General features: G+C 54.6%; 1 protein-coding gene across 12 annotated transcripts; it reads right to left on the bottom strand.

The window, feature by feature from the left end:
* Positions 1–477: 477 nt before the first annotated feature.
* Tcf3 (transcription factor 3) lies at positions 478–21,881 on the bottom strand. Of its 12 annotated transcripts, none has more exons than XM_051177367.1 (19): positions 21,732–21,881; positions 19,282–19,413; positions 16,196–16,268; positions 11,922–11,995; positions 11,712–11,790; positions 10,769–10,836; positions 10,236–10,368; positions 9,817–9,869; positions 8,675–8,777; positions 8,450–8,607; positions 8,208–8,337; positions 7,840–7,898; positions 7,668–7,746; positions 6,944–7,017; positions 6,345–6,503; positions 6,141–6,267; positions 4,214–4,346; positions 3,828–4,063; positions 478–1,219 (listed from the first exon to the last, which is right to left on the bottom strand). In XM_051177367.1, exons 2-19 carry the CDS (start codon positions 19,351–19,353, stop codon positions 1,077–1,079), a joined length of 1,953 nt encoding a protein of 650 aa, XP_051033324.1. In that variant the 5' UTR covers positions 19,354–19,413; positions 21,732–21,881; the 3' UTR covers positions 478–1,076. The 12 variants fall into 12 exon arrangements, with proteins under 12 accessions (XP_051033324.1, XP_051033329.1, XP_051033332.1 ...); XM_051177372.1 differs by lacking the exon at positions 3,828–4,063 and adding an exon at positions 1,349–1,575; XM_051177375.1 differs by lacking the exon at positions 3,828–4,063 and adding an exon at positions 1,349–1,572.
* Positions 21,882–22,341: the final 460 nt, after the last annotated feature.

The raw sequence follows: 22,341 nt of genomic DNA, 5'->3' as shown, positions 1-22,341 counted from the left end.
TTGCCCTCACTCTCGCTGGCAGGTGCATCTACCCTGCTGCTGAGACATCCCTTCACTGGTGTTAGAGCCCACTTCTTCAGGATTCCAGTGCAGACTGAAAATCAACAGTTCCTCAGGAACCCTCCAGGACTCAGTGCTGGATTGGGACTGCTGAAACACTCACTTCATGGAGACATCACAGCCCATAAGCTATGCTAATACCCCTACCCACATATGCAGGCATGTATCTGTATATATTCAGACCCCTACAACTTGTCATTCAAGCATTCAGGGCAGTGAGAAAAAAAAAAAAGAGCAGAGTTCATGTCCTGTGGGGGCAACTGGTCTGGCTGTTTCGTAAGAGGCAAGACTGGTTCAGCTGTTGGACTCATGCCAGGAAGACCCTGGGTTCATGTGCAGTGCAAACAGTGAGGGAACCCTGAACACCCAGACTCTGTCAGGCTTTAGGGTAGGTGTGGCCCTTAGATCAACACTGGGTCTTTTGAATGCTACTTTAATAACCTTATAGACCATGAAATACGACGCTGAGTTCTAGAAACAGCAACAGACAGGAGACTTTTATACAAAAATTTGTTGCTTACAAAACATACGCAAAAGAAAGCTTAAAAAAAAAAAAAAAAAACAAAAACAAAAAACCCCCAAAAAACAGACACAGAAGGCCTCATTCTTGCTAAGTTTTGTCTACATTTAAAAAAAAAAAAAAATCTGATAACTAATGTTCTTTTATTCTCCTTAAAAAAAATATGCTTAGGCACGGTGTGCTGGTGGCTCTCAACCAGAAGCCAGTCCCCGCCACCCCTCACCAGGGTGCGGTCCCATTCTCCCGTCTTCCACAGTTAAGGCATCTTTTTTTCTTTTCTGAAAAGTGAGCATGCTGCTTATTTCCAGTTTCGGTTAATCGAGGGGGGGAGCTCCCTTCAGCTTGGTCACTGGGGTCAGGACACAGGGCTGTCACTGAGCCTTGAGGCCCCCTGAGGCCCTGCAGTGTTTCTGGAGCCTGAGCCTTGGGCCAGGGTCATCCTGGGAGTACCCTGGGAAGCTTGTGGTGGTCCCTGGTCCCACGGAGACCCATGTGATCACAGGTGCCCGGGCGGGTTGTGGGCCTCACCCAGGCCAGGGTGGGCAGCCGACAGCGCCAGCTGGGGATCTCCGACCACACCAGACACCTTCTCCTCCTCCCGCCGCTTCAAGCAGGCCGCTTTGGGATTCAGGTTGCGCTCTAGAGGAAGTGGGGGAGGAGAGTGCAGTGGGAAACTGTCCCCATTTGGGAATAGGGGTTGGGACTGCTGTGGCCACCCCTGGCCAGCAACAGGCCGGGGCAGAGCAGGGTGGGGCGGGAGCAGCCTACCTCGCACCTGCTGCTCCAGGCCCAGGATAACCTGCACTGCCTGCTGCAGGATCAGCAGCTTGGTCTGCGCCTTATCCGACTTGAGGTGCAGCTGGCACATGCGGCCCAGCTCCCGGAAGGCCTCGTTAATGTCCCGCACTCGCACCCGCTCCCGTGCGTTATTGGCCATGCGCCTCTCCCGGTCCCTCAGGTCCTTCTCCTCCAGGGACAGCACCTCGTCCGTACTGCTGGGTCACAGCACCGAGCCTCCATCAGGGGGGCCCGGGCCATTTCCTGCTATGTGCTAGTGTGTGACAAGGTGGGTGGCAGCCAATGTGGGGTGTGTGCATGATAGACGAGTGATGGGTGGCAGCCCTGCAGTGTGGACAACGGTGCCCTGTGCAGGTGACCCATGTCTCCGGGAAGCCGGGTGGTCACTCTGGGAAGAACAGAGGCCTCACTGTCCTCTAACACATGTGAAGACATGTGGGACCTTACAAGGCAGTGGATTCTTAGTCATCCCTGTCCCTGCTCATGGCTCAGGGTGACAGCACTGAGGGCTGCACTGGCCCGCAAAGCTGAGGCCTGGTCCGAGGCAGGGCTCATGGGAGCAAACAGCACTCAGATTTGAACCCCAGACCTCAGAGCCAGGCCACCCTAGCTAGGCCAAGAGCATTGACTCCCAGGCCCAGGGGCTATCTCCTCCACTGTGATGGACACCCATGCAGTGGCTCCAGATAACTGAATACAAGGCCCTGTCTATGGCCTAAAGCCTAAAGCTTCCTGATAGGAATCACCTGCTGGCATAGGTTCCCTCACCCTGTGCCTCAGTTTCCTCCCTGGAAGAGTAGGTGGCAGCCAATGTCCTGGCACCTAGGCTGTGAAGAAGCCTGACACCACACCCTTTGCTACCCATGTTCTCTGCTGCCCTTGGATGGACTAGATTCCTCTGGGTGGCGGCAATGGCCCCAGACCTCAGGACAAGCGCACAGACCAAACTGCATGTGGGCACCAGAGGCTGTGCCCAGTGGACACTTCTCTTCCCCCGAGGCCATGCAGAGCCTTATGGGACAAAAGGCCCCTAGGTGACAGTGCAGCCAGCCCTGTCCACAGGGCTGCAGGTGCGAGGTGAAGGGCGGCAGGTGGCAAGCGAAGGCAGGGGATGGATAGGGTAAAGGGAATAGTGTGAAAGACAGAGCAGATAAGGCAGACTCTGGGACACAAGGTGGGCCACACACTCTGCCACCACAGACAGAGCCCTTGGACAGCTGGGCAGAGCCCACCATGCTGCAGGAGAGAAAGGGTTAATGGCAGGCAGGCCATGTGGAGCACAGGTTAAGGAAGCAGTGGGGTCCAAGCTGGAGTCCTCCCTCACCAGTCCTGGGGCAGGTGGATTAATACCATCTTGGATGGAGAAATCGAGCCCGGGAGTAGCTCTGAGGGGTGGGTTGGGGCCCTGCCAGGGTGAATAGTGATGGAGGCTCACATACCAGCTAGCATCTCTGGGTTTGTTTTTTAGGGGGGGGTGGCATTGCCCCTAACAGCCAGGCTGAGCTAGCAAGAGCCTGGGGATGGAACAGTCTTGGGAGTCCTCAGGCCAGTGGGGCCAGGGTGGCAGAGTCCAGACCTGTCAGAGACTGTCCTCAAGGCCAGAAAGGTAGAAAGTCAGTCAGTCAGTATAGGGAAGGAGACAGTAGGTATGGAAGATGGTCAGTATGGGGACAGTCTACTTGGATGGCCAGCAGAAAGGAACTACCTGTCATGGGACATCAGTGCAGGGACAGGGTCCGTGTAGGGGACAGTCAGTGTGGGAACAGTCAGTAATGGTGACTGGTATTAGGAAAATCAGCATGGGAAATACTCCATGTGAGGAACAGTCAGTATGGGAGCAGCCGATATCAAAGAGTTGTGATGTCAACAGGTTATTATCAGTGTGGATGGGGTCAGGAGGTGTGGATAAAGTTGGTGTGAATGGAGTCAGCATGGGTCAGTCTAGTCAGTGTGAATGAACTAGGTCAGTGTGGATGGAGTCAATGTGAACAAGCTCAGGCAGTGTGGATGGAATCAGTGTGAACGAGCTCAGTGTGGATGGGGTCAGTGTGAACGAGCTCAGGCAGTGTGGATGGGGTCAGTGTGAACGAGTTCAGTCAGTGTGAATGGGGTCAGTGTGAACAAGCTCAGTCAGTGTGGATGGAATCAGTGTGGATGGGGTCAGTGTGAACGGGGTCAGTGTGAATGAGCTCAGTCAGTGTGGACGGGGTCATTGTGGGGCAGTGAGTGTGGGGCGGTCAGCATGGAGGTGAGGGCTGATTATTAGCAACAGTGTGGAGAACAAAGCAGGGACAGTCAGTTCAGGAAGTCAGTACAGGGAACAGCGAGTGCAGGGAACCCTGTCTGGGGACCAGAAGGTGCAAGAGTAAGGGACAGTCACTGTGCACTCTGGCTAGGGCAGCAGGGAGGGGAGTGTCGCGGAGGCGCGGGGCGCGGGCCGCCCACTGACCTCGCACCTGCTGCTCCAGGCTGAGGATGACGGCCACGGCCTGGTGCAGGATGAGCAGTTTGGTCTGCGGCTTCTCACTGCTGAGGTGCAGCTGGCACATGCGGCCCAGCTCCTTAAAGGCCTCATTGATGTCGCGGACCCGCAGGCGCTCGCGGGCATTATTGGCCACCCGGCGCTCCTTCTCCCGCTCGGCCTTCTGCTCTGGGGGGAGAAGGTCGTCCTCGTCCTCGTCTGGGCTACGGTGGAGGGGAGTCGGGGACCAGAGGGAGATAGTGAGGTGATGTGGTGGCCTACAGGGCCTCCTGGGGTCTGTGTGCATGTGTGATGTGTGTGAGCATGTGGCATGTAATGTGTGCGTGCATGGCCTGAGGGGAGGGGTTTGGCACCTGGTGCGCGTGCGTGCAGCCTTCAGGTCCTTCTTATCCTCCTCAGCGTCTGCCACTGATGCATTCTCCTCATCATCTTTCTCCTCCCGCTTGATCTCGCTGGCGCCCGCTGCAGCACCTGCCCTTCCGAGTCCTGTAACAAGTCTGAGATGAAGGGTGGCAGTAGCCACCAAGTATACCTGTGGGGCCCCTTGCCAGGGCACAGCTTCATTTGCGGGGAGACGAAGATGAAAAATAAAACAAGGCCATCAGGACTGCTCCTCAGGCCAAGATTAGAGGCACTCCTCCCCACTCAAGTTCTCTGCCTGCTGCTAACCAGACTAGAATCCTGCCTCACACCACTCAGCAACTGGAGACAGAAACCTGCACGGTTTTATTAGCACACATTCACAACTTTGACAACTAGTGGGACAAACCCTGCTGTAAATTCTGGGGCAGGGAATGAGTTTGCGAAATGCTACAAGAGGAACCAGAGAATGTACACCCATCACACCAGCATGTGGAAGCTGAGGGATAAGGATTTTCAAGTTCAAGACCAGCCTGTATTATAGTGAGGTTCCTTAATAACAAAAACTAAAATCCTAACCCTGATGTGGTGGCACATGATGTCATCCCAGCATTTGGGATGCCTCAAAAAGAGACCGTCATCTCAGCTACACAAAACGCTGGTGTGGAAGCAGCCTGGGGACAACAAGCCAGCTTAGGAGAGGCTGAGGGCAAAAACCATTCACAGTTGACAGCTAGGAGTGGGTCTTCCTCTGTGGGATGTCACCCCTAGCCTCACCCACTCCATACCCCAGCCCTTAACACTGGCAACATTATCCCTACGGCCACCAGAAGGCACCTGTCAGTTCCAAGGCGGGACATTTCTGCCCTGTCCTCCACTGGCCGAATGCTCCCTACAGCCCAAAGGGTCCCTTGTCTGCTGACCTAGCCTTCGTTGTCCTCCATCTCTCTTGTTCTCCCTACAAGGGATCAGCTCTGCCTCCAACCCATTAGGCTCCACCCTGTCCCAGGCTTCTGCACAGGGCCCTCTTGCTGGAGCCTCCTCTCCAGGTTACTTCCTAGACTAAGCACAGCACGGTCACCCTCTCTATTGTCACCCACCCCAATTCCCTTCCACACTTGCCCTAAACTACAGCCCGCTGCCCCTAATATCCTCCAAAACTGCTCCAAGGGAATTGCCACCACCACCCTGCTCACACCCACTATGGAAACCACACCTATCACAGGCCCTCATCTGAGAAGCAGGCACCTCCTGCCAAAGGTATCGGCCTGGCCCTGCTGGGATAGCGGGCTCCACCCTGTGTGCCTCAGTGTCCCCAGACTGAATCAGGAAGCAATAGTCCCAAGCTTACAGGCTGAAGTGAAGATCTGAAACAGAGTAGACAGCCTGATTGCTCTTGGCCTCTTGGTGGCAAATGACAGTCTGTGTGTGTGCATGTGTGTGATTGCACATGTGTGCATATAGGAGTAAGAACAGAGACCAGAGAAAACCGTCCATCAAGTGTCCCACTCCCGAGATGACTCTCACTGAACTTGGAGCTCACTGTTTTCCAGCTAAGCTTCCCTTATTCCCATCCCCCGCAAGGAACCTCCTGCCTCCTCAGTGCTGGGCTACAAGATATACACTCATGTGAAAAGCACCAACTGAACCATGTCCCCAACACTGTGGCCTTTTGTTTTGAGGCACAGGCTCTCATGAACCTGGGGTTTGCCAACTGCAACTTGCTGGCCAGTGAGGTAGCCTGTTTCTGCTTCCCCAGCGCAGGAGGCCCAGGCACACACCACCGTGTATCCAGTTCAGGTCCACAGGCTTCAGAGGTACAGACTGAGTCACCCCTCCAGCCTCTAGGAACAGCAATTCTGTCCTTCCCTTTTCATCGATCAGGCCCAAAAAGACCTTCAGCTTCCCTCTGAGACTTACCGCTGTAAGAGTCAGGTGGCCTCTGCGAGAGGTCAGGGAGGGAGCTGGGCTGGCTGGGGAGGCTGGCATGGTTATGCAAAAGACTGGCACCACTGGTGAGGCCATCCTCAGGGTGGCCTCCACCAACCTAACAACGAGAGGGGCACATCAGGGTGGCTAGAGTCCCTATGTGCCACCCCCATCTGGTCTCAGGCTGATACTCACCAGGCCAGTATGCCGCCCTCCCAGTGGCATGGGGCCTGGGAAACTTGTGGTCAGTGCCCCATGGCCAGGCAGAAGTCCATGGAGATCACTAGCAGTGCCCACAGCGTGGCTTCGAAGGACATGGATGGCCTCATCCAAGCGATCCTCCATTTTGCTCTGCTGTTAGGGTGGGTAGAAAAGGTACTCAGAGGTGCATGCGCGCACGCACGCACACACGCACGCACACATGCACACTCTCACTCTGCATGTGGGGTCTTCCTCATGGTCCACTATGAACTTAAACTTGTAATCCCCCTGACTTATTCCTGAAAACCCTTCAACTCCTCCTCATCCTCTGGCTTCCACCTCCCCAGTGCAGAGATGACATGTGGGCTCTATCACAGCCAGGAACCATAGTGCCAGTAGGTAAGCACTGCCCACTGAGCCCTGGCAGGAGACTCTTCCTGCCCCTGACTCAGACTTGTGGTTCCCCAAACTCTCCTTGAGCTGCCCCTGAGACAATGAGTTGACTGCTCTCCCTGAAGGGCTCCGAATTCGATTATGTGGTGATGGGCTTGACTGACACTTGGGTGTCTGGCCAGCAGGGAGGGGACACTCACCAGGCCATGGAGACCCCCTTCATAGCCGGGAGATAAGGCACTAGGCGCTCCTGCCCTGGGCCACTGTGATGTCCCTGGAGGGGAAGGAAAGACATGAGGGAAGACAGGCAGTGGGGACAGGGAGGGAAGGTCACCCGTAGCTGGATGCATTCAGAAATGCCTGACACAGCCACTCAGATACCAGACACCGCAAACCCCACCTCTTTTCACAGCTTCAGGGGGTACAGCAGGGACCTCAAGGACAGTTCCTCTCTGTCCCCTCCACACCTGGGAACACTGCTCTGAACTCAAGCTAAGGGCAGGTGGTTGGTGCCAGAGGACAGGCCAAGCTGTGGACCGGTGTGGAACTCACTCTGCAAACCAGGCTGGCCTCTAACTCACAGATATACCTGCTTCTGCCTCCTGAGTGCTAGATCAAGACATGCACCACACCAGGCAAAGTGGTTTGTTTTTAACCCCAACCTCCCTGGACTTGTAGAGTCTTCCAGCTCCCACTTTCCCTCACCCCTAACGGATGCCCTGGCACCACCTACCCTGAAGTGGTGTGTTTCACCAGAGCAGAGCCTGAGGTCAACAATCAGATCTAATGGTTAGTAAATAGACAAGCAGCAGGTGGAAGCCCACCTCTTCCTCATGCCACCTCACCTCCTGGCTAGGACTACAGACTACAGACTGGGGACAGTCCTGAGGTCACTCATGGTTTCCATGCCCATCCCATACACACCTGGCAGGCCCTGGGGTGAACCCACAGGTGTCGAGGGGCTAGGCGAGAAATTATTGCTGGAGTGATCTGGGGAGTAGATCTGCAGTGGTGGGGACAGAGGGATGGGCAGTCAGGGTCACCATGAGGCTATCAGAAGCCCCGCTATCCACCACCAGCCCAGGACCCTGCTCACCGAGGCCAGTGCCTTCCCAAGGGCATCTCCTGAGCTGCTGGCTGTAGTCCCTCGGGTGCCTGTTGGGGGAGACAGGTGAGCCCAGTGCTGGGACCCTCCCTTTTAGGACACCTGCCTTCTCTAGTGTCAGCACCGCAGAAGCAGTGACCAGTGTCCAAGTCCTGCCCAATACACCTACTCCCCAGGTGGACAAGGTTTCCTCTTTCTGCCTCAGTTTCCCCCAGAGTGAGGCGGAAGACCTGCTTTTCATGGGGTCTGTTCCTGATAAAGGCCAGGGCCAACCTAGGTGGCTCAAGGAGGGATTACGCCCTCTAGCTCTCCATGGATCCCCGATGCCCACCCAGGCCTAGGAAACCCTAGGACCTCACCCATGAGGCTGTCAGCCCCGCTCACAGGTGGCGTGTGGCCAGAAGTCCCACCGTAAGTGCCAGGGGCAGATGAGAAGCTGGACACAGCTGGAAGTGTGCCATTGACCTCAGATCCATGCAGCTGGTAGCTCTGAGAAGACAATTAGTAGATGAGAGGCAGGGTGACGCTTAAGGGGTGAGCAGGACCAGGCAGGTGTTGGCATCATCCAGGATCCCCCGCCACCTCTGACCACAGCACCTACCATGCGTTCCTGCTGCTGGAGACCCCCAAAGGCACCACTGCCCACAGAACTGCTGCCCGGTGCAAGGGGCAGAGGGGATGAGCCATCACCTAACATGGGCCCAAAGCCTGCTTGACTGGGGGGACTCCACAGCTCCGCCGACGGGTGCAAGCTGCCATCTGTGTGGAAGAGGATGGTGAGGCTATGTCCCCACCCCTGCAGAGAGCACCGGGGAACCCCACGCACCTGCCACGTAGAAAGGGGAGGGGTAGGCGCTGCTGGGGGTCTTGGCGGAGGGGTAGGCTACAGCGTCCCTGCTGTAGCTGTCACCTGAGCTGGGTGGATACACCTGTGACAGGATGACACAGTTAGAGAGGAGCTGTGAGGGACAGATCCTGCCAGCCTCACCCTCCCAAAACTCCCTGTCCTTCTGGGGACATAGGATCCTAAGCCACAGGGGAAGTGTCCCAGCATCGCATCTGGTTGCCCGGCAGCACTGAAGGTGCAGAGGGAACAACCAACAGCATCATCAACTCTGACTAGGTAGCACTGGCTGCAGCTGACAGCCTGAAGAAACATGTAGGGGTATACCAAAAATGTCTGCCCTAGCAGAGGACTCAGGAGGGGATAGGCTGTTCATGCCTGCCCAGGCAGGGAAGCGGGCAGCAAGTCAAAGCTGGTTGCTGGCGTAATGTCCATTTAGCTTAACTGGATTCTGTTGGCCATTTTCTCTGACCTTAGCTCTATTTCAATATATATGTTATTAGGGAGCCTTGGCCTATGCCCTTCACCATTGCCCACCCCAGTACTGACATCAAAGGAAATTATAGGGTTTTGGGGGCACAGAGGAAGCAGGGGCTTGAGGCTTTAGTATACAAAGTGCACTGTTAGCTAGGCCAGCCTAGACCTTGAAACCTTACCTCCCAAGTGCTAGGGGAGACGGCCAGGCTAGAGAATCCAGCACACTGCCTTTCTTAATGTGATTAAATCACAGGCACATGGCACCACGAACCACTGAGGGCCAGCCACCATCTGCCAACGTGGGCAACCCGCCAAACATCAAGCCAGTGGGCGGGAACACTCCCAGCCTTGGCAGGTGGGTGTGGCTGGGGAATAGGTAGGACCTCGCTGGCCCAGCTACCAGGGCCCCCATCACCACCCCCCAACTCCCTACCATTAAAGGTAACAGCCACAAAAACCCACTCTTAAAGCAAGAGGGAGTGAGATAGACCCAATGAAGGACTTCCCTAGGGAAGAGGGGGCATGCTCAGTTCACATATTATTAGCCCCCAAAGCCTGATCAACTTTGGGATGTGACCACAGCTTCTGGCATTGAAAACCAAAGCAAGCCGTGGAGACAGGAGGTGCCAGAGCGGCCCCATACTCACGGAGGAGGGCAGACCAGGTGGAACCTTCCGGACCTTCTTGGGCTGTGTATCTGCTGGGGGTAAGAGCAGGAGGAGGATGGGTAAAATGCCCTCTCTACATTTCCTCATGTGGACCCTGCCAGGCAGGGGTCAGTACCCAGGAGTACCACACTCCTGACACTTGAGGGGCCTCATTAGCACAGCCATGAAAGCACGTATTTCATCCCAGCACACGGGAGGTAGAAGCAGGCAGATCTCTGTGAGTTCAAGGCCAGCCTGGTCTACAGAGCGAGTCCCTGGGACTCCGGCGGAGGGGCTGTGCACAGGGGTCAGGACAGCCTAACAGCCCTAGGGTCAGCACTCCCTGTAGGCACCCAGTCCAGAAATCAGTCTCTGCCACAACCACCCTCACTGTATCCATGTCCCCAGCACCAACTCACCCAGGCCACTGTCTGCAGCTCTCCGCCGAGGGTTGCTGGGGTATGAGGGGTAATACTGGGAGCCGCTCTTGACACCCGATGGAGACAGTGGCCCAGAGCTGCTAAGGCCCAGCTCACCCGGTAGGAAGCCAGCCTGGGTAATGGGGACACCAGGAAGCTGGGGTTGATGTCTAAACCCAGGCTTCTCTGTTTGTAGACCCTTCCAGCTGTGAAGATCAACGCCACAAGGGCTGGGCCAGGCCCCCAAGCCTCACTGTTACACAGCACCCAGGACACACCTTTCCTCAACCATCATGCTCAGTCCCACAGCCACCTCTCACCTCGGGGCACAGAAGCCCACACTGGGGTCCACATTCCTGACAGTGGACCCCAGTGTAAGCAGCTGAGTGGGGGCTTTGAGACCCGTACGCCGTACTCTGCCCAGTTCTGCTCTTACTGAGCAGCTCAGGTAACAACCACAGCTCCCATGACATAGTCTCAACCCAAGGGTCATCTTAGAGGTCAGGCCAACTCTGCCCTTCTGCCTCAGTTACCTGACTCAGTGCACTAACACTGGTGTCTCTCCCGAAGGTGGCATAGGCACTCCGCTCGCTGCCTTTGCCTGCAAGGGACAGAAGGAAGTCACAAGGAGGGTCTCTCAGACAGTAGAGGGGTTACACATGGTGGGCCTGCTGCCCGGTCCCCCTGGATACAGGATAGGGGACAAGGGAACCAACTGATCTGCACACTTCGCTATTTTTTTTATATTTAAGACTGAGTCATCATTTTATGTGCTTGAGTGTTTTGCCTGCGAGTATGTTTGTGCGCCACATATGTGCCTGGAAGAGGATATCAGATTCCTTGGGACTGGAGTCATGAATGCTGTAAGCCACTATGTAGGTACCTGAACTGAACCTAGGTCCTTTGCAAGAGTAGTAAGTGCTCATAACCACTGAGCTGTCTCTCCACCTGATTTGCTTTGAGGCAGGGTCTCATGTAGCCTGGCTAGCCCTGACTTCCAAATCGTCCTGCTTCAGCCTCCTGAGCAGCTGGATTCTGAGGGCTACTAACCCTGCCAGCCCTCAGTGCTCAGGGTCCACCCTGGGCAATGGGGGTGGGGAGGACACAGCTGGCCTCTGTGGGAACTGCCCTGTCACCCTATCAGGCAGGACACCTGAGGAAGAGGCAGGAGAAGGAAGCCTAAAAGGGAACATGCACCCCACAACTGCAGAGGCCACTTCGGGCCATGGTGGAAGGAGGGGTCAGTGCTGACCAGTTCCGGACTCTAGAACAGATTTAACTCTTGAGTTAAAGCAACAACCTTCATGATCTTTCAGTCCCCGGTTCACAGCCACCCACGTGGGAAGTTCTGGTACACCGCCTGCCTAGATTACCAGGCTGGTCAAAGGCCAGGGTTACTGATGTGATGGCTGGTGCTCTACTACCCTGTTGTGCCCCGAGGCCCTCTTGGGGTCACCACAGAGTATCCACACTTACCTCCAAGCCCAGGCCCTAAGAATGTGGAAGAAGACAGGCTGTTGTGGGACTCACTGAAGTGGGCGCCTTCACTGTACGTCTAGGGGAGACAGGCAGGGTAAGACACTAGTGACTGAGTGCAATTGTCCCGGAGGGTGACCAGAGGCTGTTTCCTCATCCCCTGCCCAGGGAAGGACAACCAGGGACCTGGGCCTCATAAAGGCATCTCACCCGACTGGGGTCGAAGGAAGAACTGTTCTGATCATTGTTGCCCCAGGAACCTGAGCTGGGTCGGTCCTCAAGTCCTGTAGGAGGTAAAGGGAGCCCAGTTCTCAGGGGACCTAGAAGGCTTTGGGATCCCTTTCACCTAGATATTCCTACCAGCAATAAGAGCAGACCCCTCTATCCTACACGGCCTGGGACTGTTCCTACAAAGGCTGCTATAGCTCTTATGTGACTACCAGCTGTCTCTCTGGCAGACTTTTACTCATCTGTCAAAACCTCAGCTACGGTCCCATGGCCAGGCCTCTCATTTAGGCCTATGTCTGATCACACAGGACTGGGTATCTGAGTCAGAAATGGTTGACAAAAGTTCACAGTGCCCCGGGACTTCAGAAGTAGAGTCTCCCTGGTAAGGCTGACTCGCTCAGTGGGTAAGGCAGAGACACACCTAGCTCCTGCAGCCTCAGAGGAAGGTCAAGGGTTTATGTGGTAAGGCAGGGGTTAACAAGCCTGGAAACCAGAGGACCTTGTCCTGGGGGTGGAGTAAAGCAGGGCTGGGCCCTTATCTCCACCAACACTCCTCATAGGCAGCTAACGGCTATGCCCATAGAATAGTCTCCACCTGCAGCAAATTCACTCCTCCCTGGCACCCTGGTCCCTGTCCCCATACACAGGGACCACAGGGTCCAACCTTGATTCCACCTTCCAACTTGGCTACATGGCCATGCGTGTACTTCAGTTTCCCTACTGGACTGACAAGCAGGCTCAGGACTGAAGTGTCCATGTCCACATTCAAAACTCCAAGGGAAGAGGCTCTGGTATTCAGCCTCCCCTCCGCACCCCATGAATCCCCTTATGCCACCCAGCTTCACACCAGAAACTTTCAAGCCCCAGAGGCTTTATTATGGCCTTTGTGCTCATCATCCCCACCCTGGAGAACAGTGTTTAATTGCAGTCTAATTTGCATAGTTATGCATATTAATCCCACGACGATATGAATATTCATTCCCCTACCCCTTCCTGTTTCCTGATAAAGTTCCAGAGTATTGGCAGTGGGGGGCTGGGGTGCAGCCCTAGGGGCTCCAGGAAGCCCTCCAACATCAGGTGTAGTCTATGAATGTCCACACCCCAAATTTTTTAGCTTGTGGTGAGAGTGGGGATGTTGGGCAGCTAGCACCTACACTGTTTTGGTCCTATCAACTCTCACTCAGCACAAACCCCAGAGATATACAGGATGCTTGCTCTAGAAGCCCAGACAGGGCCTGGGTGACACCTGAACAGTGGGTGACCCCAGCAAAGTGTCGTATCCCCCAGAACCTGGCAATGTGGAGGACTCCCCAAGACCCTCCCAGCACAGAGCCTGTCTTCCCTTCTATAAATGACAACTCAGGAGGTTCCTCCTCCACCCCATTAATACAGTTATTAAAATCACCCCACCGATAAATTATGCATTGTAATAACCCCAACATGAATATTCATAGTTCGATTTCACTTGCATACTAATTAAAACATTCTAATAGATGTCGATGTCAGGCTACCCCCCACCCCCGCCCTTTCAGTTTCTCCTCCTGTCCCTCAAGGTGAAGCACCAAGAAACAGGCACCTCCACCCAGAGCTTGGCTCAATCAAGCTCAGCCAACTTAGGACAAGGCCCATATTTGGAGTTTTATTCTTTTACAGGGACAATTCACACTTTTTGGCTTGCTTTTATAAATAAAGTTTACTGGCACACAGCTCTCCTGTTCATGTGCTGCCCACAGCTGCACTCACGACGGGGCTTATACATTATTTGGTCACCTGGAAGCCCAGCCCAGCAGGAGGAGCAGCCTACAGCATGGCCCAGCACCAATCCACATGAGCCTTCTAATCAGGTACATGGATCAACACACCTACCCCAAGCATCTCTCGCCCTCACTTTCACTGCCCACTCAACAGGGATGATGTCAGCCAATGCAGCCAGTGTTAGGGACATATCCACCCAAGGTCCAGTTGACACTGTCCAGAGCAAGTATGACAAAGCTCACAAACAGAACCTGCCTTCCCTCCTACTAGCTCTACCCAGAACAACGCAAGGCAAAGCCCTGAGAGAGAAAACAAGTTTGAGACCAGCCTAGTTTCCATAACACACCTCAAAAGAACCAAAAGAAGGGCTAAGTTCAATTCCCAGCACCCACATGGAGGCTTGACACTGGCCACAATTCCAGTTACAGGAATTCCCAGGTCTCTGGCTTTTGGCTTCCTATCATACTGCATATTTCCACATAGGTAACACACACATAACTGAAAAATAGTAAAAGTAAACAAAACAAAAAGAAAACAATATGGTTGCATGACTAAGTTAGCTGTGATACAAAGAAGAAAATTCAGTTGAGAACAACATAGCTGAGAATTCTAGGCGGGGCTCTACCCTGACCACACCCCCAGCTCCTTGCTGGGATTCTAGACAAGGCTCCACCCCTGACTACACCCCCAGCCCCTCACTGGGGTTCCACCCTGACCACACCCAAGTTTGCCCCTCAAAGTCAAGCCTGCATCTGCCTAACATGCTTGAAGGACTGGATTCCATCCTAACACACCTTCCCTTACCAAATCAAAAAAGATTAGTGAACTTGTGGATTCTAAAACTCCTGAACTCCAGGAAAAAAAGATAAGAACTTTTAAAAGAGGAATTAAGATCAAAGTAGAAAGGAGTCAATGGCAAATATTGATTCTCAAGGAGAAGATTCCACAGCAAAATCAACACAACAGATTCAGGAGGCAGCCAAGGACGAAGGGACAGAGGTGGGAAGGCAACTTTATAGGCAGCCGTGGGACACTGGAAACTGGAGGGATGGCCCTCCCACACTTCTCCTAAATGACAGTGGGCAAGTGGAGGGGTTAGCACACAGCCTTTGAGTGGGCTGGCTGACCGTGTATGGGTGACAGGACAGGCAGGGCAGGCTTGCGATACAGCAAAGCTGGCCAATCAGATCAGGGGATGCCAGAAACTGAGAGGCAGAGAGGCGAGGATGCTGGGGAGATGGTCTTTTTGGGAAGTGTGTGCTACAGAAGCATAAGGACCTGAGTTCAAGTCCCAGGGCCCAGGTAAAAAGGCAGGCACAGTGCTATACACAAGTCGGGACCCTGGCACTGGTACTGGTAGAGACAGGAAGACCCTGGGGCTCACTGGCTGGCCAGCTTAGCTGGATAGAGGAGCAGGTGTACAGAGAGACCCTGTTTCAAAAAACACAGTGAGGCTGGGCAGTGGTGGCACACACCTTTCAATCCCAGCACTCCAAGGCAGAGGCAGGTGGATCTCTGAGGTCCAGGCCAGCCAGGTACCAGTGGTAATTAAGGAAAAGACAAATGCCAATTTCCAGTGTGCACATAACTATGCTTCTCTAGGACTGAATGTGAGTCTGGTACCCAACGGTCTGAGAATGTGGGTGAGGGCAGGTCTGGAGGGTGAGACACGCTAGAAAGAAACCATAAAAACCAGTGGGTGATATCTTCAAGGTCCTGTCCTGCCAGGCCAGCCTTGCAGGGAAAGGGCCATCAGCCTATGCCATGCCCAAAAGAATCCACCTCTAGATCCCAGAGCAGGCCTTGGTGACGAAGGAAAGAGTCTGGACAACTGTGCTGACAACTCCACTCCAACCTCACAGTAGCTGCCAAACTGACTTAAACCTCCCACACCCATCCTGGGCCAGAAGCCTGGGCACTTCGGATTGGGGGCTGCTTCCGGGGTGATGGAAGCCTGTGGGGATTTCCAGGTCTTTAGGAGTGCCCAGATGGCTCTCCATCCACTTCCTCAGGCTGAGGGGAAGACCAGCAGGGTAGTGACTGATGGTCTTGCTTTTGAGTGGGGTAAGCAAGAGCTACCCACACCAGCTTCCCAAATGTGTCCCCCACATAGCCCAGAACGACCCTTGTTTAATGAAAGCCAGCCAACTTCAACCATCCATCCATGTCAGCTCAGGTCTATGAGATGTTTCTCCTCTGAGACCTCAGATGTCTTGGGTCCTAGAAGTCCCCTGTCCCTGTGGTCCCATCATCCAGGCTAGACCATGTATATACCAAGCACATAATATTTGTTCAGAATACAATCACTGGAGAAGGCTAGGCCCTACTGTGGACCTTGTAGTTGAAACAGAAAAGACACAAGAGGCCTGGGCTTCAGTCAGCCCAACTCAATGGGCTCTAAGCAACCACACTCGGTGGGAGGAAATACTACTGTCCACAGGGCCGTCCATCAGACCTCCTAACATCCACACAAACACATCCCCCATGCCCTTCAATCCTACCTGTGCCTGCAAACTGGGTTCCGGCCAGGGAGGCAGGCCGGCCCTTCCCGTTAGCCACAGGGAGCGGAAACATCTGTGGGGACAGAGGAGAGCGGTGAGTGGTAGAGTAGTTTGGGGGTGGCAGGGGCGTCCATCTGGAGAGGCTGGGAGCACCAGACTGCTATGGTCAGGGTGACCCCAGTGGCAGGTCATGCTTGGAAGCAAACAACCACACACTCAGCCCCAAGCTGAAATACCCAGACCTCTAGGATTCCAGGTTAAAGGGGAGGGACACTGTCCCACTTGCTACAGAAAACGACTCACAACTTGTTTTTGTGTGTGCACAATTTTGGGTGTCGTCATGTCTCAGGAGCCACACTTAGTTTTGTTTTTGAGACAGGATCTCTCTATGTAGCCCTAGCTCTCCTGGAAATTGCTGTGCAGCCCAGGCTGGCCTCGAACTCAAAGAGATCCATCTGCCTCTGCCTCCCGAGTGCTGGGATTAAAGGCCTGAGCCACTGCTGCCCGGTGATTTCTTCTTTCTCTTTTCTCTTCCTTCCTTCCTTTTTCCAAGACAAGATTTCTCTGTAGCTTTGGAGGCTGTCCTGGAACTAGCTCTGTAGACCAGGCTTGTCCTGAACTCACAGAGATCCGCCTGTCTCTGCCTCCCAAGTGCTGGGATTAAAGGAGTGGACCACTACCGCTGGGCTGATGTCTTGTTTCCTGAGACAGTTTCTGGCTGTCCTACAGCTAGCCTGACTGGTCAGAGCTCCCCGGTAGTCTCCTGTCTGGTTCCCAGAGCCAGTCAGGGTTACAGATGCATGTCACCATGCTCCATTTTTTTATAGGAGCACATGATGACAAGGGTATGTATGCTACCATGCCTAAAACCGTCTGCTCTGGAGGCAATATGTCCTCCCCCAGCTTGACTACAACATGCTCTATTCAACAGGTAGATTCCGAACCCCTTGGCCAGCATCCTGTGCATTTGGACATTCCCAGACAACATGGAGGCTTCCCACTTGTCTGAATGGCTCACTTAAGGGCACCATGAACCGGAAGAGGCACACTGCCTGGAAGTATGGCCCAGCCCCTACTAAGGGGAAACTGAGGTTGTCATCCCAGAACTTGGGAAGTAGAGGCAGGAGGATAAGGTTGTTTAAGGTTATCCTCGGCCACACAGGGAGTGAGAGTACACATAAGACCTTGTCTCAAACAAAAATGGGAAAGGGGACTGAGGCACTAGGTGGCAGAGCTGGGCGTGTGTGTGGGGGCCATGACCCTTGCCACACCCACATGCCCCCTCCCAGCTCTTCCATGCCCAGTGCTAGTGCCTGCATATTAAAGGGCTCAGAGGCACAAACAGCTAACTCCCAACCACAGAGTGCCAGCTCTCACCGGCGTGGGCCCAAGTGACAGGCTGTCCACACTGTCCTCTGGACCTCCCCTAGACAACTAGGTAATGGCAGTATACCCCATAGTCAGGACATGTGCAGGAGTCACCAACCCTACCCCCTCATACAGAAGGAATGTGGCTCTGTTTGGGGCCAGCATGGGCTGCAGAGTAAGACTCTGCCTCAAAAATGAAAGAGGCACAGGGCCAGAGAGAAGGCTCAACGGTTAACACACTGGCTGCTCTTCCAGGGCTCACAACCATCTATAACTCCAATTCCAGGGAATCTGCCTTCTTCTGACCCAAGGGCACTGGGCATAAACATGGTGTACATACATGCATGCTTACACATGAATAATGAAAGCTGGACAAGGTGGCATAGGCCCTGTCTCCCATAACACTCAAAGGCTAGAGGATTAGGAACTCAAGACCAGCCTGGGCTGCATGAGACCATAGCTCAAAAAAACCCAAAAACCTCCAACGAGGGACTTGCCTCCCAACTTGACCACACAAGGTCTGGCTATGGGATGGGACTCCCTACCTGCCTCAGTTTCTCTTTGCCTCAGGATGCTCTCTGACCTAAGTGAGGGGAAACCCTGAGCCCTTTGAACTAAAGAAGAGATGGCCCAGAGGCTTAGGGTGCTCCCATGGGTCCAACAGAGCTGAGCTGCACCCCCAAGCTAGTGTGTTCCAGGCCACTAGGCCGTGACCTGTCAGTTTAACAATAACAAAAAAAACGAGCGGCCCAGGGCCTCTGCCTACTCAGCCAGTGAGGCAAAAATAAGACGGACCTTAAAAATACCAGCAGGGCCTTCCGGAGCCTTGGAGACTGTCCCCAGGACTGCTTTGCCGCAGGCTAGCTGTGGGTGCTGCCTCAGTGCAGACTCACTTGTTTTTGGCAGAATGCTGTGGCCTAGGCACCTTGTGGGGATGAGCAGGGGAATTCAGACCGGAAGTTGCCCTAGGAGCTGTAAGGCACAGGGTGTTTCTGGGGGTGGGGCCAAAATTTGAGAGCTTAAATGTCATACTGGTTCTTGAAGGACAGGATGCCCACTGCACAAAAGGGCGAGTGGAGGGCACTAGGCTGTGGAGATGTCCAGCAAAAGACCAATCTGACCAGCTTGTTACTATGCTCTGTGACTTTTTGTGGACCAGCAACCTCTCTGGGCATTTACACAGCTGGAGAACAAAGACTTCCACAGGGGATATGTCTCCCCAACTGGGACTGACATGTGCTAATGGAGCAGGGTTGTGGAAAGCCTTTTAGGGGGTAGGGGTGTGCCCACAGATCCTCCATCACTGACATAGGAGCCTAAGCGCCTGCTCCACAAGTGGTGGCTTTCCTCTCTGAGGTCCCCGGCATGGGCCAGCACAGCCTGTGACCTCATTCTCACATCTGTAACTTTGATGGTCACATTCATGACTAGCTAGTCAAGGCCATGAGCCCCCACTGCCACACGGGGCTTTTGCAGTGAGTAAACTGGGGCGAGGGGCCGGAGCTCTGACAAGCCCCTACCTCTCTCTGGGCTCAGCTCTCCCATTTGTGAAGTGGTTAAGTTGGCCCATTTCTTATGGGTGTCACCATGCCTGTGTGTCCTCCTACTTTTGTAAACTGAGGGCTCCATTCCCAACTGTCAAGACACTTCTACCCCTTCAGAGGTAGCTTCCAACCTGGGAGCAGGGGACAGGCACTGGGGGGGGGGGGGTGGCTCACCATACTGAAGTCCAGGAGATCACTCAGCTCTTTGTCGGAGCCCACAGGTGCCATTCTCTGAGACTGGTTCATTGTCTGGCCAGGGCAGCAGGAGTGAAAACTGGGGTGGGTTCCCCAGACCTAGAGACAGCACTGTGCAGTGACCCCCCAGAGACAGGAGGAAGAAATGGAGATGTGTGAGTGCAGACAAGCAGGGTTTACAGGCACTGGCCTGGGGTGGATGGGGCCCGGGAGGGAGGAGGCAGGGAACCTGGTTTGGGGGGACCCTTTTAGATCCTTCCCTAGAGCAAATATATGGCTTCAACAATAGAGAGGGAACACATATCAACTCTCCATTCCCAGAGGACCACTAAAGCATCAAGTTGTACATTTCAAACTGGTGTTGGGGGTAGCTAGGAACACTCCTATCACCTCCAACCCCAAGCGGCCTGTCAATGGGCCCTGTCTAGGAGGGGAGTGATGGCCCAGGATCTGCCTCTTCCAAATAAATTTGGTAAAACCATCCCATTCAGCACCTGTCACAGAACACTCAAAATCCTGGTCACCCCCCCAAAATCAAAACACAAAACAAAATCCTAGTTTCAAACCTTCACTGGTGGAAAGGATGCTTTGCCTGGGCCCCTCAAATTGTCCCTTTCACCCCCAAAACCAAACCTCATTCAGAAAAGTTAAAAAAAAACAAAACAAAACAAAAGCAAGCAGCCTGTCTTATTGTCAGGATGTATCCGGGAATTATTTGGATTGAGGTTTGAAAACATCCTTTTACCAACATCACCCTGGGGGGGGGGGGGTGTCCTAAGACCTGGGATTCCCCTTCAGGTCCCAGGGGCTCTGCTCCACCAGCGGGGGAGGGGACCCACCTGCCAGGCTGCATCCCAGCCACCCCAGGGAAGAGAGAAGCTTAGCTACCCACCACACATTCAAAAAAAAAAAAAAAAAAAAAAAAAAAAAAATTAACTTTTTTCCAGGGTTCCCCAGCAAGGAGAAACAGTTGGAGAGACCTGAGAAACCCCAGGGATGGGAAGGAGGTTCAGGGGTTGAAGGAGGACTCCAGCCCAGAAGCTCTAAGACCCCAACTCTTTTGTTCACCACCTCAGACAAGGGTGTGAAAGAGTACCTAGAGCACCCCTCCCCCGCTGTTTCTTTTCTTTTCCTTTCCGGTTTTTTTTTTAATCCTTTTTGGGGGACTGTGAAACTGACTTTTTTTTCTTCTAAGTTGTACAGTTGTACGAAACCACACTTTTGTGTGTATGGTACTTGAAACCGATTTTTCTAGGTAACCCCAGGGGGAGAGGTGAAGCACTGCTTGATCGGGGTGACACAAACACTTTGCGGATGGGAGGAGGGGGACCTGAGACTTCTGGGATTGTTGGGAAGGAAGCAGAATTGGGGGCAACCCTCTTTTCCCTCCCTCGCCCACTCCAGCAGCGAGTGTGGGAGGGAAGAGAGGCTGGAAGCTCTCTGAGGCTCGAAGGCAGGCCACCACGGCGCCCCAAACCCAGGGCTGTGCCGCGCCCCACATTAACACAGAGCAGATGTTACCATCTTGGGGGTCCCCATGTCTCCCCTTCTCTAAACCCAGGAGTCCCTTTCTTGTAGCAGACAAAAGGACCTGTTCTTTTTTCCTTCAAACTCTAGTTTGAATTAAGGGGCCCATTCCTGAGTGTGGGGGATGTGTCTCCCAATATCTCCCAGGAGTTGGGGAACCCCTAGCTAACAAACTGAAGAGATTGTCCCCACTCTCCCTTCCAAGCTACAACTCGGATGGAGGGTTGGGAGGCCTCCCAGGCTGAGGGTAGGTGGGAAAGGGATACCTCCCTCAAAATCCGCACGAGTTAGGGAACCCTAGTTAGTGGAGTGCAGGGATAACCCTCACCCCTCCGAACTCCAGCTAGCATCAAGGAGAAACCTCCTCAAACGAAGGGAAGGAGGTCGGCGGTATGGGAACACCTCCTCTAAGATACCCACGAGTTGGGGCAACCCTAGCTGATGGAATGAGGAGATGGTCCTCTCCCCTCCAAACTCCAGTTCCGATACCTGAGGATGGGGGTTGAAGGTAGATAGTAAGGAAACACCTCCCCCAAGGTCCCATGAGTTAGAGAACCCGTATCTGATGAAGTTGGGTGACCGTCCAAAGAGAACCGCCACAAAAGAGGCCTGGGCAAAGTTTGCTTCCAAGTGCGCGCGTCCTCCACGTCGCCCCCCTCTCCAAGCGCGCAAAGTTGAAGGCAGAGAACAATGCGCCGCCGGGCCCGGGGCCCTGTGTAAGGGGGACGCGTGCAACCCTCCCCCGGGGGCTCGCCCTATCCCTAGCCTCCCCGCGGACCCGAGAGAGACCCGGAGGCAACTTTTTTTTTCCATGCACTAAGCAGAGAAAGGGGGGGGTCCCCACCGTGCGCGCGTCCCCGGGCGCCCCACGCGCGCGCCCGGGCCCCTCCGCGTGCGCTCACCTGCTGGGCGGGGGCATGCACCGGGTCCACCGGGGCTCCCTGCTGCCCACCGCCCTCGGGGACCCCGGGGACAAAAGGGTGGCGGGCGCGTCCCCGAGGGTCGCGCGTGGGCGGCGGGAGCGCGCAGGGCTCGGGGGCGCGCGTCCTTCCTCCTCCTCCCCACTCGCGTTCGCGTCGCCTGGCCCCTCTCGAGCTTCTCGCAGAACAGGCCCCACGGGAAGGGACCGTACCAGAGGCGGCGGCGCGCGGCGGTGGACCGCGGTGGCCCGCTACGCCCGCAGCCGCCGGCGCTGCCTCATCTTCCTGCGGCGGGAGACATGTTCCGCCCCCCCACCCCGCCCCGTGCCGCCCGCGAAAGCCACGCCCGCGGCAAGCCACGCCCCCAGCATCAGAAAGCCACCTCCCCTAATCGCCGCAGCCGCACCCCGACCGGATGCACTCCACGGATCCCTCCACCACCTCTTGAGGCAATACTAACATACACCACCTCACAACAGTCCACTGCCAAAACACCCACAAAGATTACCATGACACCAAGAATCAACCAGTATCTGATATTAAAATGCTTCCGGCGGAGACATTATCTATCAACCTCAGGGACTATGTTCCT

Source organism: Phodopus roborovskii, unplaced genomic scaffold (assembly GCF_943737965.1).
Source record: "Phodopus roborovskii unplaced genomic scaffold, PHOROB, whole genome shotgun sequence".
NCBI classification, from domain to species: Eukaryota; Metazoa; Chordata; class Mammalia; order Rodentia; family Cricetidae; genus Phodopus; species Phodopus roborovskii.
The sequence above is the reverse complement of the archived record's forward strand: the minus strand, read 5'-3'. Positions and strand labels throughout refer to the sequence as shown.